The 18,216-nt window shown below is 47.4% G+C and overlaps 1 protein-coding gene across 1 annotated transcript; it reads left to right on the top strand.

The window, feature by feature from the left end:
- The first annotated feature begins 325 nt into the window (after nucleotides 1-325).
- Nucleotides 326-4,323, top strand: RPS13 (ribosomal protein S13). The gene is made up of 6 exons (XM_084207403.1): nucleotides 326-415; nucleotides 667-715; nucleotides 2,025-2,103; nucleotides 2,968-3,137; nucleotides 3,488-3,588; nucleotides 4,246-4,323. Exons 1-6 carry the CDS (start codon nucleotides 393-395, stop codon nucleotides 4,277-4,279), a joined length of 456 nt encoding a protein of 151 aa, XP_084063529.1. The 5' UTR covers nucleotides 326-392; the 3' UTR covers nucleotides 4,280-4,323.
- Nucleotides 4,324-18,216: the final 13,893 nt, after the last annotated feature.

The following is an 18,216-nucleotide window of genomic DNA, read 5'->3' on the forward strand; positions in this document are numbered from 1 at the left end:
GGGTAGCGAGAGCAGGACGCCTCCCTCCGTCGTATCTCTGAGAACCAAATACTTGCATTAAACCATAATAAAGATGTCCAATATGGCCCCGCGTGGGGCGCGTTCGCTGTGACTCCGTAACTCTCCTGTACGTACATTAAACACTATTCTGGAATAAAACCCAGCGCCTGGCCGGCTCTCTGTTGGGGCGGGGCGGCAGGGGGGGGGGCGGGGCGGCAGAGGGGGGGGCGGGGCGGCAGTGGGGCGGGCGGGGGCGGGGCGGCAGAGGGGGCGCGCGTGGCGCGGCCCGGTCGCCGTTGATTGGCTGTCACGGGCAGGGGGCGGGGCCGCTACTTCCTGCGGAAGCGCGCGTGCGCGGCCGTTCCTTCTGCTCGCTCCGCTCTGCCGCCATCATGGGTCGCATGCACGCTCCGGGGTGAGCCGCGGGGCCGGGCTGGCGTTGCGCCTGGGGGGGCGCCTCGGGGCTGCTCTGGTGGGCCGGAGAGCGCCGAGAACCGGGTCGGGGGCGGGAAGGGGGCTGCGGGAGCGCTCCGGCGCGTGTGGGGATGGCGACGGAGGCGGGCGGCCGTGTGGACATGGCGGCGGGGTGTGGGAGGCTCGGGCCGCGGCCGAGAGGCCGAGTCCCTCAGCTCGGGCGCTGAGTGTGTGATGTGCTTCTTCCCGCAGAAAGGGCCTGTCCCAGTCGGCCTTGCCCTACAGGCGCAGCGTGCCCACGGTGAGTACTTTCCTCAGAGCCTTCCCCAGAGCCTTCCCCGCCCCGTGCGCGCTCCGGGACCCACAGCGCGGCTCGCAGTGCCCGCGGAGGGAAAGAAAACGAGACCTGTAATGTTTGGCGTCATCACTTTCAAATTGTGGCCTATGTAAATGCTTCCTTGGCTTGTGATGGAGCAAGCTTCCTACACAGGTCTCCCTCTGTGGAAGCATTCAAAATCCACCTGGATGCGCTCCTCTATAATCAGCTCTAGATGACTTTGCGCTGGGGAGGGGTTGTTTTAGATGATCTCCAGAAGTCCCTCAGCCCTGAAAATTGCGTGGTTCTGAGATGATCCGTAGTATACTGAGGAAGCAAGTGTTTTTTCCTAGCCAGATGGTTTATTTGGCAAAGAAGTCTTGTTTTGTCTTCTGTTTAAGTATTTCTTCAGATACTTCGAGTCTGTAGGCTGGTAATTCCTGGAGATTAAATCATTGTTTTCACACTCGAATTTGCAGTTGTGGAATAAATCGATTGCCTTCAAAAATACTTAGAACCAATTTGGTGGTCGTGGGATGAAAAGAGGTGGTTCTGGTGTGCTCTTAGTTCTTGCAAGGGTACTTCCACTTTAGGAAGGCTTTCTCTGTCCTCCTTTGCAAGATCATTTCTTGGAGGATCGCTTTGTTGGCAGAAAGAACAATTTGTGGTGCATGTGGAAAAGCATGGAGTAAAAAACAGTGAAATGAGAACATGAACACAAAATCTGAAATTAAATAGATACAATTAAAAATAAGGTAATACGAAGGTGCTTGAAGTCCTACTGATGGTTAAACAATTCAATAACAATTAGGATGAACAAATGCTATATTGTTTTTTTAAAACTCCTGTGGGGATTTTTTTGCTTAGTTTTATTTAGATTCTTTCCTAAATGGTGATCTTTAGAGCAGTTCTATGTTTATTTTTGCTGTGCTTTTCTGTTTCATACTGCGACAGTACTAAAAAGTAAAAAAAAAAAATCAGGAATTTCTGTAGCTCATGGCAAGTCAGGATAATGTAACTTGTTGCTGTTGTTTTCTCATTAATAATCATGGAAGCAGTAGCTTTATCTCTATTGTTTAACTCAAATTAATGGAAAAGGCATAGTCCTATCTTGGCAGTTTCATGTAATTTCTTTATCATTAAAAGTGCAATTTCAGTTCTTGATTGTTTTTTCAAGCATTACAAAGCATCTTTTTCTAACATTTATTAAAAGTTTTAATGTAGCTTGCCTGTGCCTCTGTGTTAAGCAGTTGTTTAACAGTTTGGCTTTTTTTTTTTTTCTAATTTTCTTTAGTGGCTGAAACTTACTTCTGATGATGTAAAGGAACAGATCTACAAGTTGGCTAAAAAAGGCCTGACTCCCTCCCAAATTGGTAAGGATTATAAACCACTCCTGAATGGGGACAAGCCCACATTTTTCTGACTCTAATAGTGTAATTGTTCCTTCAACCTGTAGTAAATAAGGTGCTGAGAGAACACCACAGCATTTCCAGTGTACCTGTGTTCACTGTGGATACCACTGAGAGTCCTGGGATAATATCCTGCCACTGAGACATTATGTGTGTTGTTCTTGCAGGGAGCCTATTTGGTGAGCTGGGGGGTTGTTTCTGGTTTTTCCCCAAGTGGAAGACTTGAGGCATCTGTTTCATCTTATAGCCCGTCCTTAGGAATGGCCACTAATAAGTGTTAGAGGGAAGTTTGGTGTGCCCAGTTTCCTGGAGGAAATTTTCCAATACCAGGAGCCCTGTGGGGCAGCTGCACCATGGACTGGTTCTGGGGTTTGAACCCTTCCAGAGCTGAAGTGTTTGCATGACACAGGCCATGAGCTGTGTGTATGCAGTGTAAGTAGGTGCTGTGTAAATGAATGTTTATTATTACTGTAATCCTGAAAGCAATATTAATTCCATATAAAGGGATCCAGAGAATGATTGAATATGTTGCTTTAATGAGTCCTATTGAAAATTTTCCAGTAGTATCGGCAGAGATGAGCACCTCATGTGTTACCTGTCTAAGCATGATGGGAGAGTCAGTTGTCTTTTAGGTGTTCCCAGATAAAGTGTTTCAGCTTTTATAAGCTGTATTTTGCTCACTCATTAGTTGCCATTTCTTCAGTTGCCATTAGAAAGGTTTGTAACTTGGAGAGGATCTTTTTTTGGGTAACTTGTAATGTAAGGTCAGTTTCACAACATTGTTGGTGTAAGTTTCTTTTCAGTGTAAGATGTACCTGTTTGTTTCAGGTGTGATCCTGAGGGATTCCCACGGTGTTGCCCAGGTTCGCTTTGTTACTGGCAACAAGATTCTGAGAATCCTGAAATCAAAGGGACTGGCTCCTGACCTCCCAGAGGATCTTTATCACCTGATCAAGAAAGCAGTTGCTGTTCGCAAGCATCTTGAGAGAAACAGAAAGGTGAGTGCTCCTTTAATTAGATAACTCAGTGTCTGTGATTTTAAATTACACAGTAGTTCAGGTACAGCTTGACAAAGCAGAGGCTCCTGGTGTGATGTTAGCTCCCTTCTGAGTAAACTCAGGTTGGGGAGGCACTTCGAGCAAGGAGAATGGTCTTTGAAAAGGATTGTGAAAGCAGTGTTTAAACCATGTGTTTCTGGTCCCACTCTGACTGTACTGAAGCATTGGTAGTGGAAATGTCAAGTCTTTAGCAGTAGCTGTGGATTATTTGCTTTAAACTCATCTGAATTCTGTATTGAGAAGTGCAAGTGGTTGTGATGTTGGGGTTGTAATGTAACTTTGTTTCCCAGGACAAAGATGCCAAGTTCCGTCTGATTCTTATCGAGAGCAGGATCCATAGGCTGGCTCGCTACTACAAAACCAAGAGAGTGCTGCCACCCAACTGGAAGTAGTAAGTCTTCTCCTGCATTCCTCTTGGCACTGAAGACTGCAAGGTCTTGTAAACTGTGCTGGGCTGTTACTCAGAGGGTGAGGAGTGCATTGTGATAGCTGTGTATCACACACCAGGCAGCAGAGAACAAATATTTTCATAATTAATCAGCTGAAAAATCCATGAAACTTACACCTGGGTAAAGTGTTGTAACTCTTGGATAAAAATCATGGTCCCAACAAATGAAGTCACTACTAAGGTGATTTTTATAACACTTTCAACTGCTGTGTTCGTTCTCAGGTACTTTTAAAGTTAATGTAACTTTCAAAGCTTAGTGAGCTTAGTAGCTGTGACAAAAAGGAAAGTAGCTTGTAGCTTTTCTCTAGGAGAGGTAACCACCATAGAATTCCCACAAATGTTAGGATTAGCCTTGCTTCCCCAAGGAGACTCAAGAGCAGCTAGCCTGGTTTTTGAATATATGGGTTTGTGCTGTCACCCTAGGATTTTTATTATAAAAGGAAGAGTGAAATCTTAGGTCATAAAAATTTTTAAATAGTGATTTAGCTACTGGTAGTAGTTAACTGATAGTTAAAACTTCTAACTGAAGCATTGTTTTTGATAAGTAGTTTGAAAAACTGCCTCTGTAATTAATATTTCTCTATTTTCCTCTCTTTTTAGTGAATCATCAACAGCTTCTGCCCTGGTCGCATAAGAGCTGGCTGTGACTAACTGAAAGAATAAATTTTCGTTACCCGAGTTTGTGTTGTCTCTTAAGTGGTTGGTGTGTTAGAGGCTTCTGTTTGTTTTAGGAAGCTGCATGTGAACAGGACGTTTTCCAGGTGGAGCAGGCATGTGGGCATGTGGTTTCCATATTGCTGTCCTGCAGTATCAAATCTGGGTCGGGCTTGTTGCAGTGCTACACCAGCTGGATGTTGGTGTCTGTGCTTAAACTGGTTTGGTTTTTTATTACCTGAGAGCCTCAAGTTAATGAAGTGTCCTGTTCATTCACTGTAAATGCATTTTATTCATGTGCCTCACACATGAGGGGCTGTGCCTCTTGTGTCCTGCAGAACTGGGGGAGAAAGCAGGGACAGCAGAAAGATGTAGAAATACAGGAATTGCAGGACTGGTTATGGAGGACGTGAGGGGTTAAATCAGAATTGGAGAGGTTAATTAATTCATCACAGCTCACATGGAGCTGTTGCTTGTGCAGAGAGCTTAAGCAGACCTCAGCCAGCTCCTGGCAGTAATTTGCTGTCATTTGTAAGTAATTTTAAGAGTAATCTTTGAGATTTGGGTAAATGTGGACAGCAGTTTTAGCTGCTCTCAGATGTTGTGTCTTTACTGAAATAGTTTTCCCTAAACCCTAAGAGCGGGAGTTATTGGATAGTCATTGCTGCCAGTGTTGTGTCTCCAGATTTCTGATAGCTTTACCTGAAGTAATTTTTATTTTTCTGCTGAAGAAACAGAAAACATAAAGAAAAAAGTTTTCTCCTTTTCTAGGAGAAAATTATAAATGGAATTACTCTGAGTTGTTGGGACTTGCTTTTAAGTGTGGGTGGACTACTTGACTTTCATCACCTTGAGAAGTTGAATAAATTGATCCAAGCCATGTCATTTTTGTACACTGTAGTAGCTACTCCCTAGATCATAACTAGCAGGCCCTGGATTTCGCAGAAGAACGGGATTGCCCTGGCAAATCGCACAGCTAAATACAGCCCTGTGATTGGGAGGCCGCGCCCCAAGCTCTGCTCCGGTTGAGGCCGCTCTCCGTCGGAGCAGCCCGGGCCGCGCTCCCCTCGCTGCCCTGCCGAGCGCTGCGTGCAAGTGCAGAACGCCGCCGCGAGGGGGCGCCCGCAGCCGGGAGCGCTGCAGCTCCGCGGGCCGAGCAGCGCCGCCTGCGGGGCCGCTCCCGGCCTGGGAACAGCGAGGGTTTCCGAGCTGCCAGCTGCTCCTGCGGCTTTGGGAGCTGGCTGGAGCTGAAGGTGTTTTCCTGAGGATGGAAGAAGAGGCGTGCACCATATCTCTTGCTGAGGAATGGTAATGGTGTTACAATTGTACTGTTATGTTCAGAGTTCTGCTTATATTGCTAAAGATTCTGTACTTCCTGTAAATCATACAGGCCATTTTAGGTAAATTGTCCTCAGTAGGATTAATCATAAAATCAGCATGGCCTGTATTGAAAGGAACATTAAAGATTACCCAGTTCTACCCCCCCTGCCTTGGGCAGGAACAACTCAGAGCCCCATCCGGTCTGGTCTTGAACACTTCCAGGTATGGGGCAGCCAAACCTCCCTGGGGAGGCTGTTCCAATGCCTCACCACTCTCATAAGAAAGAATTTGTTCCTAATACCTAACCTAAACTTCCCCTCTGCGTTTGGACCTATTACTCCTTGTCCTATTACCACAGCTCCTGACAAAGTATCCCTTTCCAGCTTCCCTGGAGTCCCCTTCAGTACCAGAAGGCTGTTGTGAGGTTTGCACACAGCCTCTTCTCCAGACTGAAAAACCCCAGCTCCCATCCTGTCTTCGTAGGGGAGCTGCTCCAGTCCTCTTCACCGGCTTCATGGCCCTCCTCTGGATCTGCTCCAATCATTCCACATTCACCCTGGGGACCCCAGGGCTGGATGCAGTGCTCCAGGTGGGGTCTCACTGGAGCAGAGCAGAGGGGCAGAATCCCCTGCCTTGACCTGCTGGTGCTGTTGTTGCAGCCCAGGGATTTTCCATCCCTTACCCTTTGGATTGCCACAGCCACAGCAGGAGTTGGGCTCACTAGCCCCAGGGCTGTCTGCTGGCAGCTGCTGTGGGAGCAGTGGGGCCAAGCTCTGGCAGTGGTTAATCCCCCCTGGAACGTGTGAAACTGAGCATTGTGTCAGAGGGATGTGCTCCAGGAGGAAAATGGTGACTTGGAAGCATCAGGTGAGTTTATTTGTGCTACAGGGCTGTGAAACTCTCTCAGGTAGTCTGCTAACTGTTCTGCCATGATCTGAGCACCAGGACTGCCCTGGGCAGCTAAAGACTGGTGAACCAGCTGCCCAGAAGACCTAGTGGAGTCTTCCACTCTCTGAAAAGGTACAGTAACTTCTCTTGTCTGAAGAGATGTGGTAATGGGGATAAACCGAGAGATGCTCAAAATTGATTTTTTTTTTTTTAAGGGCTAGCACAAACTGGCTTCCCTGTCCCTTAGCACTAAGGGTGTTCTCAGACTTTGGGTCCCACTGCCCTCTTGCTTTCTCCTGTCATTGTCACGTGCATTATGGCTTCCCTTGCCTTGATTTAACCCTCAGAATATACTAGTTTGCCTTATACCCAGCTGCAATGTACAAATTCCCAGCTTTGCCTTTTTCTCCAGTGGCACTTTTTGCTCTCCCAGCAGGTACAAATCTGAACAATGATTTTTTTTTTTTTCCTATCCCAGTGTGAGCTTTTTCCTGCTTTTTGCTGGGGCACACATCAGAAAGGAACTCTCAGCCTCTATCACTTCCAGAGGAGTAGCCCCCTTTTTTGCAAATCCGTCAAGTCAATTTTCTTCCTTTCCTTTGGGTAACCTGAGTTTAGCCCACCCTGATTTGGGTCAGCTAGGGCAGTGCTCAAATGTATGAATAGACCTTCATGTTTTCTTCTCTCCAGCCTGGAATGGTAAGTCCAGAAAGGTCTTTGGTTGAATCAATACATGCCATGAGCAGTTTCTACCTCTATTTCTAGGAAAGCATTTCAAAGGTGACTGTTAAGTATGAAAAGGATTAACCTTGACAGGGATTTAAGGGAAAGCTTTGATTCAGTCGTGGGCAGAAGACTCTCTTAGTGCTAGATATCTCTTTATTCTGAAGGCTTTGGTGATGTGTGACTGGTTCTGTTGTGGAGGCAAATAAACCATCTTTTACCCCTGAATTTTTCTGATTGACAGTTCCTGTTTACAGGTACCTCTGTGGGGAAAACACCTTAGTAATTTATTTCAGGTAAGGAGACTTGAACACCAGTTACTCTGCTGTTAATTCATTGCCACTGCTGGAAACCATTTCTTTAGCTGAAAAGAGGCAAAAAAAGTCAGCCAAGCTACAGCAGTGACAATCAGAAAAGGCAAGAAATTACGTGGATTTATAAAGGTAGAGCTGCAAGTATGTGCTGCTTTGTTTTTTCTTAAAAACAATTTGTTTCCAGTTGCATTTTCTGCCACTGTGCATTTTAATTTTCAGCTCAAAAATAATTGTTTGCAAGTTAATACAAAATAGCAAAGAATGAATGAAAAGTGCGCCGTGGTTTTTTCCGAGTGATGCTGTGTGTGTCACTTTCTCCCACTGTTTTCAGTGTCACTTACAGATCATGAAACACAGTGTAGTTAAAAAGCACCTCACGTGTTTCTCGGGGCTCACGGCCGGTTTCTTTCCCCGTCCCCATTTAAATAAAGAGCAGTAGAGCCTCTGGAATTCACCAAAGGCAGGTCCTGTGCACGCCGGGCTCTGGGATAGCTGGAGATTCTGGCTTAAGCTAATGCTGCTTCACGTTCATGCAGCTGTTTTGTTCTCCTTTCAATGCTGGGATCAAACTCGTGAAAAAATGCGGCTGTTGCTGGGAAGTCCCTTCAATAACTCGGCACATTTGCATGATAATAGGTGGCTGTGCCCTGGTAACCTCCCTCCTTGGCCAGCACATATCTTGGCAGCAGGAAATGCTTCCACAGGGCTTGCTGCTAAGGCTGTGCCCGTGAATGTCCTTTTCTTGCTTCCAAGGATTTCTGGACATAGTTGCCGTTGGATAAATGAAGGCTTCCCTCTTTTTCTCTCCCCCCTCTCCTGCTTGCTTTCAGGATAAATTTTGCCTCTGTTTGGAAATGTGTAACCTTTGTGATGAACAGTGGCCCTGATCAGTGGGAGTGCTTTCCTCCGGCCTCGGGATTTATTAGCGATGTTACCCGGCACAGATGCAGCCCTAGCTGGAGCTGAGTTGATCAGGAAGGATAATGATAATGGCACGGCAATATGTATGGGATGTGAGGCTAACCTACACATTGTACAGTGTGCCACAGGGCCTGGTGGCTATGGAAGGACTGGCAGCCCCTTTCTGGAGCCTCCCTCAGTGTTTGGGGCAAAGGAAGTGAAGCTCAGCCCCTTACCTCAGCCCCTGAGCTGAAATACTGGGTGGCAGGTAATTATGTCGGCTGTGCCTGAGGCTAGAGGTGTACCTACATTAAAAGATCACCTGAGTTTTCTAGTGACTGCTGGTTTTACAGGCTGATATTTTATTCCCTTTGAGGCTGCTCACTCAAGACCCCTTTTCAGGTCAGAATTCTCCTTCTTCAGAGCCAGGAAGGGGCTTTCAAGTTTAGTGCAGCTGTCAGGGATCAATCTCTTTTACTGCTCCTTCAAGTTCTTTCTGATGCAGATGAATAATTTCCGCAGATCCCGAGTCCTGTGTTATTCCGGAGTGGGAAGAGGGTGACTGGTGTTTTGAACTGTAGAAGCTGTTGACTGACTGGGTGAAGAAACCAGTGACAGCCATTAAAAATTAATCAGATTAAATGAACTTGGAAAGGATCTGAATCTAAGGGGAGCAGTTCTGATGGTGAAGGCATTTGCAAGGAAGGGGATGGAAATCTCTTTCAGTACAATATATTTTAGTGGACATGGGGGCACACTGAAAGCTTTTGTCAAATACAGGCTATAAAGGAAATGGTTTCCTCATAAGGTCTTTTTTTCCTGCTGCTTTGATGTTACAGAAAAACTGTAGCATCTGCCTTTTTTCTTCTTTTTTTTTTTTTTTTTTGTAGGTCCATCCCATCTTGCTCAGCTCTGCTGGCCTTGGCAAAACTAGGACTATAAATTGATCAATTCTCAGAAACTGCTGATGGAGCAATATCTATTATATTGGGTATTCCATTTACACCTCCAACTTATGCTACAGATTTCTCCTTACACTTCACCTAGGTAGTTGTTCCTGATAACTTTCTTCAGCAGTAGCTTCAGGTCTGGATTCTCTTTTGGTTTAGTATTCTCTTATTTTCAGTACTGTATCTGACCAGCAATACAAGAATAATATTTTGAAATGATATTTAGGTAGCCTCAATCAAGCTAGGATCTCAAAACCATACATGATTAATAAATAAAGCCCTTACTAACAAATAACATTCCTGTAATGTGCAAGGAGGTGACGGTTTCAGTGGTCCCAAATTCTTTGTGTGTTTGGTAATGAACTGGGAATAGACAGTTTCTGGAGAGTGTTTAGTTTTCTGGAATTCACCAAATGCGAGTGTTGCAAATGTGATGCTGCAGAAACACCATTTCACTGATGTCCAGCTCTTATGTAGTAGTTTTGACCCATAAATTAGGTGGTTTGTGTGAAAATAGAGTAGACATCTCCCAGCTTTGCAGGGTGACAGAGGCATAAAGCAGTGAAAGGATTTGCTTGGGGCAGCAGGAGAGCTTGGCAGCAGCTCCAAGTCCTGGGTCCCAGTCTGGTGTCCTGCCTGTGATAGTTGCACTTTAACCAGAGCTGGGTGTTTATATGTAAATAGCCTGTGTGGGCAGTGGTGCAGAGCAGAGCATGGAGGCGGCTCACAGAGGCTTTTTGGGACACAGACCAAGGCACTGACTCCTGGCACAGGATCCCAGAGTGTGTCTGGGTGGACAGCAGTTGCAATAATCCCTCTTTGCACTGATGGAGGTACAAGGCTTAGAGGGGAGGGAACCCTTCCCCAACCTCTTCCTGCCCAGGGTGGGGGGGTTGGCTGGACCTTCCTTCCTTAAAGGAGCATCAGGGAAATGGAGCCAGCTTTGTCTCTGAGATTTGTCCATTGGATTGTGCTCTTGGACACATAACTCAATTCTTCCGTCAGCTCAAAGCAGATTGTGATCTGGTCTCCTGCTATTAGCTTGCCTTTCTGTGTCTGGCAAATTTGGATGTAGGGAAGGAGGACATAAAAAGCAGGAAAATTAAGGAGCTTGGCCCTGTTGTACAGTTGAGACACTGTCACTTCTCAGATTTGAAATGTCTTCATTTACAAGTTCTGTGGTAAATTCCTGCACAATATTCACCTCAATTAGGCTGCCAAATATGCAGGATTTTCCTTACAGTACAGGTAAATTCTGTTTCAGTGATGTCTAGAAACTGTCTCCTCTTCTTAACAAAGATCAGTCCCTTCTGCAGCTGTTTAATAAAACTCTGAGAGCTGCAAACCAGTCACGTAAAAAATTCTGTTTCATGGAATGATTCCTGTCAGCCTTGTTTCTGATTCAGAGATCCAACTAATAGGGTTAAATCGGAGCAGTTTAAAGGAACAATGTTATTTAAGCAAAGCAATCATGTCCTGCTGCAGCATTGTTTGGTATTAAACAGCAATTAGATTTGTCTGCCCAACAAAATTGCAAAGCTCCTCTGAAAGCAGCTGTAATCGGAAATGTCACACTGCAGATCCCAGTGATAGATAGGGTCAAACAAAACACAGGCTTTGGCTGCAGTTCCTCCATTGATGGGTAATCCCATGGCATGCAGCAGTTTAGGGCTGTTTATGTAGCTTGCAGTTTAGGTTGGGATTATTCCTTCCACTGTGCCCTCCAAACTCGTTTTTCTCTCCAGTGTGTCACCAACAGCCGGGTTAAACTGGAGAGTTCTGCCCCCTCACTCGCTCTGTAGTGCAGGTCAAGTGACATGGCATTTGGGATGGTGAGCCTGAGGTTTACCCAGCAGTGCTGGATATAACAGCACACGCATTGTACTCCATTCTGATGTCTTTGCTCACCCTGGAAGCACAAGGAACTGAGCAGCAGTTTTGGGAAGCTGCAGAGGTGGGTCCTGCAAGAGCCAGCCCCAACAGTAAAGCAGATGTGCTGAAGTGCTGATTTAGAGGGGTGTTTCCACAGACACTTTACCGGATTTGGTTCAGCAGCCTGCATGAGAACTTCCACAAGGGACACTTTGTGGATTGCACAAATCTCTGTCTCCAAGACTTGCGCAAATTTGTGAGAATTTTTGCTTAAAAACACCCCTAGAACATGTTGAATGTGTGTCAGCCAGTGTTAAAAAGCAGAACTTTCATTAGGCACAATACCCTAAGTAATAATCCTTCCTCTAAGCATCCTAATTTTTAATCCTTAAACATTTGTGTTAGAAATGTGTTAGAAGTAACAGAAAGGTGTGTTAGCATCAGACTACAGAGTAGGTGCAAGTACATGGTGTGGGTAAAAGAGCTGGTCATGGGTATATTTTTAGTCTTAATATTTCCCCTCCTGTGAGCTGGGAGAGAGTAGGAAATTGCCTCTTGCTGTGTATTTTTGTGGAAGATATGTGAAGAAGTGTTAAGGTGTGGTTGTCCTGGAGGTCTGCAGCAGTGTTTTTATGGCCACAAAAACCAGCAATAGACCATGGATGAGATTGTTCTGGGTATTTATTTCAAACAGTGGGGTTTTTTCTGCTCCCTAGTCCCTATGTACTTCTGCACTTATCAAAGCACTAAAACCCATCAGGGAGTGTGTTCAAATGCCTGGAGTCCTGATGTGTGTTATTTGTAACTTCCTCTGATCTCTGCCAGTTAGATGTAGGTGGGGTAGTCTGAGTGCTGTCTCTTCCACCACTTCCCCTCCAAGATGGTGTATCCTGGTGATCTGCTAAAGATTCCACACTTCCATGGCTGGAAAAAGTGCCAAGCCTCATTTGTGTTCATTTGGGTTTCAATTTGCTTTAGGGATGAGGATCTCAGGAAGAACAATGACTCTGTATCTGTGCACTGTGGATATATTCCCTGTTCATCAGGTGTGTGGCTGTTTCCTGCTATCTGACCCTCCTGCCACAGGCGCTTTTGGCACCACTGTTTGCCACCACCCAGCGAAGGGGGCCCAGAAGTTCTCCCAGCGGCAGTGTAGGGTGCAGTTTACCCTTTGAGCAACGTTGGTGTAGCAGCCTGCTGCTGCTGGAATTGCAATGCAGTCTGGAGCTGCAGGTGCAGCTCGGTGTGCAGGCAGCAGGTGTGACCCAAGGATGCAGGAAGGAGAGCCAGAAGAGGATCCCAGCAGCACGTGTGTCTGTTAAATGCTCTTTGCTGTCATGCTGCCTGCTGGGTCAGCTCTGCCTGGCAGCTGGCTCAGGGCAGCACAGAAGTGAGTGGGTGTGTGGGTCATGCAGCTCACACCGTGCTGGGGGAGGCTTGGCGCTTGAGCAGCCTTCCCTCCATGCCTGCCTGGTGCCACCAACCCAGCAAATCTGGGAAACTGTGTGTGAGATGGCTGCTGCCACCAATGCCTTTTCTAGGAGACTCTCTTCCCCTCCCTGCTCTGTGACCCACATAGGTCTGGATAAAAAGGGGGACAGCCAAGAGAAAGAAGCTTTGGCACAGAGACATTGCTCAGCATGGATACAGGCCACAGCCCAAGCAGCCCAGTGAGGGGCAAGTCAAACAGAAAATTAGGATAATTAGTTTTATGTGTGCCAGTGTTGTAGTTCCTCTCGGAGGGACCCCAAACTTCTTAGAAGAGTAGTTTTTTCCCTTTTAATTATTGTTCAAATGTTTCTTCCCTCAGTCTTGAATTAATCTGAGCGCTTTTCATAGGTTAATCTGCCTCTTCGCCCTTGAGGGTAATTGAGCAGTCACTGGGTTTGCATTTTTTTCTCTTTATCTTTCAAATGTCTGTAAGACATTGTCTGTTTTTAAAATTAATTAAAACCCCCCTATAGTTCTTTTACAGTTCAAATTTGCTACAAAAGCAAGATTCAAATTGCACCATTCTCTATGGAGAACGATGAGTGTGTTATGTAGGGGTGCAGTTCCTGTTCTTGATGTAATAACTCTGGTAACAAAGACACCTTTCTTCAGGGTACCTTCCTTCAATTACCCTTTTATTTTTCTTTCTTTGCTAATGTTAATAATTCAGAATGTGGAAGCCAAGTCTTAAAGGGAGATCAATGCTTTGTGCCCCGACATTTTGAATTTCAGTTCCTTTGGTACATGCAGTCCCTCGTGTGTGTTTGGGCTCTAACCCTGGAGCATTAAGCCAGGAGAGGACAGTACTGTGAGTCAAGGCCTCGGAGCAGTTTGTCTTCACCTTTTAGAATTGTTTATCCAATCTCCTGGGAAAGCCTTTTAGTACAGCGCTGTGTTTTATAGTGCCTGCTTTTCCTGTTAAGTAAGGAGTACTTAGGGAAGGCAAAGGGAGCGCTGGGTTTTGCACAACAGTAATTACTTCAGGCTTCAATACCAGGGACCTTTTGACCTCATGCCACTCAGGCTGATTCTGTCATGTTTAATCCCTCATGCCCCATCCGTCCCTGTGAGCCTGCAGAGGTGTCCTGTTCTTTGCCCTGAGCCAAAGAGCTTCTGATACTTACATATAAACAACGCCTCAAAGGTAAAATTCATGCGCTGTTTCGCTTCAAATTATGCACTGGAGCCTTCAGGAATTGCTCTCAAGCTTTGAGGAGAAGCTATGCTTTTGTTGGGAGGGTGTGATAGCTGGTGGTTAAAGCCTGAGAAAGGCTGAGATTAGGGATTGTTTCTCTTCTGCTCCTGCCCTGCAGATTTGCCCGGAGCTGGTTGCTAATTGCTGAGCCTTTGGAATCAGTTTAACATTTTGGCTACATGTTTTTGTTTCCTCAGGGCTGGCTCTGCCCAAATAGCACAATTTAGTCATTGTTGAGTTTTCAGATTGAATGCTCCATGCAGGTGTGGGTACCCAGTGGCTTCTTTTCTGGTTGTTCAAATCAGGCAGTTTTGTTAGCCGCTGTTTTTTGTTTCTTCATAAATTCTGGGTGTAGAAGTACAGGCACAAACAAGCAGAGTGTTAATTAAGAGTCTTTTTGGCCTTATTACTTAGTTTGTCCTTGGATTGGCCCACTCTTAATTACTACCCGGTTACTATTGCTATTATTCTTGTTTAATGAGATAATCCAAATAATCTCATTTCAGTTTCACAGATCATTAGATCCAACACACTTATTAATAAGGCATTTGTGAGCTCTTTATGTCCACTCAGCTGTTTTCAGTCCTTCTCTTATCCTCTATGAGGGAGGGAAAGGATGTGCTACAAAGCTGGATATGTTTCCTCAAAGCATTAGCACCTGCCTCTATACGTTGTTTGAACAGCTGCTTCTTTTTGTTAACTGCAGTAATAAAAACGTTGTACATCTTGGACAGGGGTGTTGACTGTGCCAGTGAGGAGTGGCTCTGGCAAAGAGGGAGCTTCTGCCTCCTCTCTCCTGCCAGGAAGGGTCACCTTTCCCAGCCAGGCAGGAAGGGGCAGCAGGTGTGGGGCTGGTATTTACAACAGTGACAATTCTCTAAAGAATTGAAATGAACAAGTGCGTGTAGCCGTGCTTTTGGGCCAACAATGGGAAAACCCCAGTTTTTGCACACACATGTGTGGATAAAATGCAAAGGGTAACACACACTTCACTGCTTTGGGGAGAGGGAACCTCTGGCTCTGGAGGATGTGAGCTCTCCTGGTCGTGTCAGTGACTTTGTCTCAGGGGTTCAGAACCAGGCGCACATTGCTGCCTCAGAACTGTGATCCAGCAGAGAAGTAGCAAAAGGAAAAGGGTTAAAATAATCAACCTCGTGTAGTTGTTAGAGCTGAAGTTCCGCCTTTCTGTGAGACTCTTCTCCCTGCTGTGTCACCCACGTGTGCCTGTGACAGAGATGGAAGGAGAGCTGCTAGAAAGGACTGGGGCTGGAGGTCTCATCTGCGTGTGGCACAGGCCGCGGCCCATGGCTCTCTTAAGCCTGGAACTTGCTGCGAAGGCAAGATCGAAAGGCTGCTGTGAAGGCAAGATCGAAAGCTGCTCGGAGCAGGTGATGATTTCTCAGTGCCCAGTGAAGCTGTTCTTTGTGGGAGGGAGGATTCCATCTGCTCCACTCACGGTCACCGCGGGCCTGCCCTCACCCCTGCACGGCTGGCAAGTCCGGCCAGGCCGCTGCCTTAGCCTGCACTCACATGCAAAAGTCTTGAGCCTGATTAAGTGTTAACTCTTTGTAAGGAAATGTGCCTCGAGGCTACAGCGGGGATAACCCGGGCTGTGGATTTCTCATGTGATCCCAGCCCTGCTTAAGCAGATTTAGCTGTCTCCTCCTCAAGGCCTCTCCCTACCCCTCTGCCCTCCTCTGGGTGTCAGCAGGGTGCTGAGCTGGACCGAGAGACAATAGAGTTTGAGAAGGAAAAATACAAATCATAAAGCAAGTGTGGGGTTGTTTGTTTGATTTTTAAAAAGAAATTCAAAGTCTTTTCTCTGATCTGTTTTCCCACATTGCTGCACAAACAGCTCTGTCGGGAAGTGGAGCGAAGGCAGGAGCAGCTCTCTGCCTCAGAAGCGACAGGCATTGCATAAGGTTTGTGTTTGTGTCTGGTGGCAGGGCCAGCAACAACGCTGAGCTAATGCCATCTGTGCGGGTGCTGCGGGGCTGTCACCGGGGCTGTCACCGGGGCCGTGCCAGGGCGGCTGGCTGTGGGGCTGTCACCGGGGCTGTCACCGGGGCCGTGCCAGGGCGGCTGGCTGTGGGGCTGTCACTGGGGCTGTCACCAGGGCCGTGCCAGGGCGGCTGGCTGTGGGGCTGTCACTGGGGCTGTCACCAGGGCCGTGCCAGGGCGGCTGGCTGTGGGGCTGTCACTGGGGCTGTCACCGGGGCCGTGTCAGGGCGGCTGGCTGTGGGGCTGTCACTGGGGCTGTCACCGGGGCTGTGCCAGGGCAGCTGGCTGTGGGGCTGTCACTGGGGCTGTCACCGGGGCCGTGCCAGGGCGGCTGTCACTGGGGCTGTCACCGAGGCCGTGCCAGGGCGGCTGGCTGTGGGGCTGTCACCGAGGCCGTGCCAGGGCGGCTGGCTGTGGGGCTGTCACCGAGGCTGTCACTGGGGCTGTCACCAGGGCCGTGCCAGGGCGGCTGGCTGTGGGGCTGTCACCAGGGCCGTGCCAGGGCAGCTGGCTGTGGGGCTGTCACTGGGGCTGTCACCGGGGCTGTGCCAGGGCAGCTGGCTGTGAGGCTGTCACTGGGGCTGTCACCAGGGCCGTGCCAGGGCAGCTGGCTGCGGGGCTGTGCCCAGTGTCACCCAGCGCTGCTGCCCAGCACAACAGTGCTGTGTGCCAGCACTGCTGAGCGCTCCGAGCCAGCCGCCTGTGCCCGCTGCAGGCTGAGCAGAGCTGCTGGCTCTCCTTACGTACCCTTGGAGAGCAGGGAATGAGTTTAAGGATGGATAATCCAGGCTAACTCTACAGTGGAAACAAGTGCATTACCTCACATATCACCCAAGTCTTCTCCTGCCTTCCCAAACCTCCGGCTCCCCCGTCCTTCAGCAGCAGCCGATATTCTCCTGGCACGGACTAGAGCAGGGAAAATTAATTGTGCTGTAATGACAACTCCCCTCTCAGACCATGGCCTTCTGCTCGGTGTAAATGAAGGGCAATCTGTGGCCTATCAATAGACTGTTTCCTTTGGGGAAACAGCCTCACACTTCTCAGATTTCCCTTTACACTACTGACTGTTGGCATCTTTTCCTACCTCAAGATCTGCTACATTGCTGCAAAGGGTTTTTTTCTCTTTAATTAATTTCTTTCAGCTCTGTCAGGATAGAGGGTAATTAAATGCTTCAGTATCTTGTCATAAAAATGCCACTTTTCAGAGGAATTGTCTTAATGAGCCTGTTTTTCAGTATAGCAGAGGCTCATCTATTAGTCCAGTGTATATTTTTAGAGCATGGCATTAGCCAGAAAAGCCCATTAGATCGTTATACAAGTGGCTGAATCAGCAAACTGTATCTGCTGCTATTCTGTCAAAGCAATAACGTTAACATTATCAAAGTGATTAAAAGCCATTCATTCATTTTGCATCTGGGTTGACAAGTTCATTCCTGCAGAGGCGCACAGTGCGAAGCTGGGAGAAAGGAAAACTAAAAGCTCATCATCTCCCTCAACCTGAAGATCTCCCAGTGTGTGACAGATGCAATCAAAACATGACAATTGAGTGGAACACCGGACGCCTGTGTTCTGTCACACGGTGGGTTGTCACTGACAAAGCAAAATCAGCCTTAGCCTGGGACCCTTTTTAAGGATTTGCATCTTTTTGTGGCCAAAAAAAGCCGTGTGTGCTGGAACAGGGCAGGGTTTCCACCACAGAAACTCTTGTCCTTCAGCTCTGGGTCATCCTCCTGGAGTTTCAGAGCAATAGTGGGCTGCTGGCCTTTCCTCTGGGCTTGTTGCAGGTGTGTTGGGCCAGTGGCTTCCCTGGATCTCCCCCTCAGGAGCCATGGGCTGCCGACTCCAGCTTCAATTCTTGGCCTTGGCTGGGCTGTTTGTCCAGTGTTTATACAGAGAGCAGAAGCAATGGGAGGATGAACAAGTGTTGGCATCACTGTCATGACCTTTCTGGAAAAGCTGAGTAGACAGAAAGCTTTGATTCCTGGGGACTGCCTGGGGAAGCTGCTCAATCAACTTGCAAAAGGTGCAGCATATCCAAATCCTTCCCATGGAGAGGGCACAATCCAATGGTAAAGGGCATGGGAGCTGCAAGAGCAGACCCTGAGGCTGAATTGAGCTTTTGGCCAGAGTGAGAGATTTGCATGTAAAGGCCTCTGATTTCTGCTAACAAATATAAAGCAGCTTCGGGTTCTGCAGGTCAAATGGTGCATCAAGGAAGGAAAAGACAGAGGAGAAGAAGGGCAAGCTGTCACTTGGTAAAAAT

Source organism: Fringilla coelebs (assembly GCF_963513975.1).
Source record: "Fringilla coelebs genome assembly, chromosome: 6".
In the NCBI taxonomy this organism is placed as follows: Eukaryota; Metazoa; Chordata; class Aves; order Passeriformes; family Fringillidae; genus Fringilla; species Fringilla coelebs.

Excerpts from the sequence above, each read along its gene's own strand:
- RPS13 (XM_084207403.1), top strand. The coding sequence starts at position 393 with ATGGGTCGCATGCACGCTCCGGG. Across the intron at positions 2,104-2,967 it reads CCTGACTCCCTCCCAAATTG|GTGTGATCCTGAGGGATTCC; the intron begins GTAAGGATTATA and ends TGTTTGTTTCAG. Across the intron at positions 3,138-3,487 it reads ATCTTGAGAGAAACAGAAAG|GACAAAGATGCCAAGTTCCG; the intron begins GTGAGTGCTCCT and ends TTTGTTTCCCAG.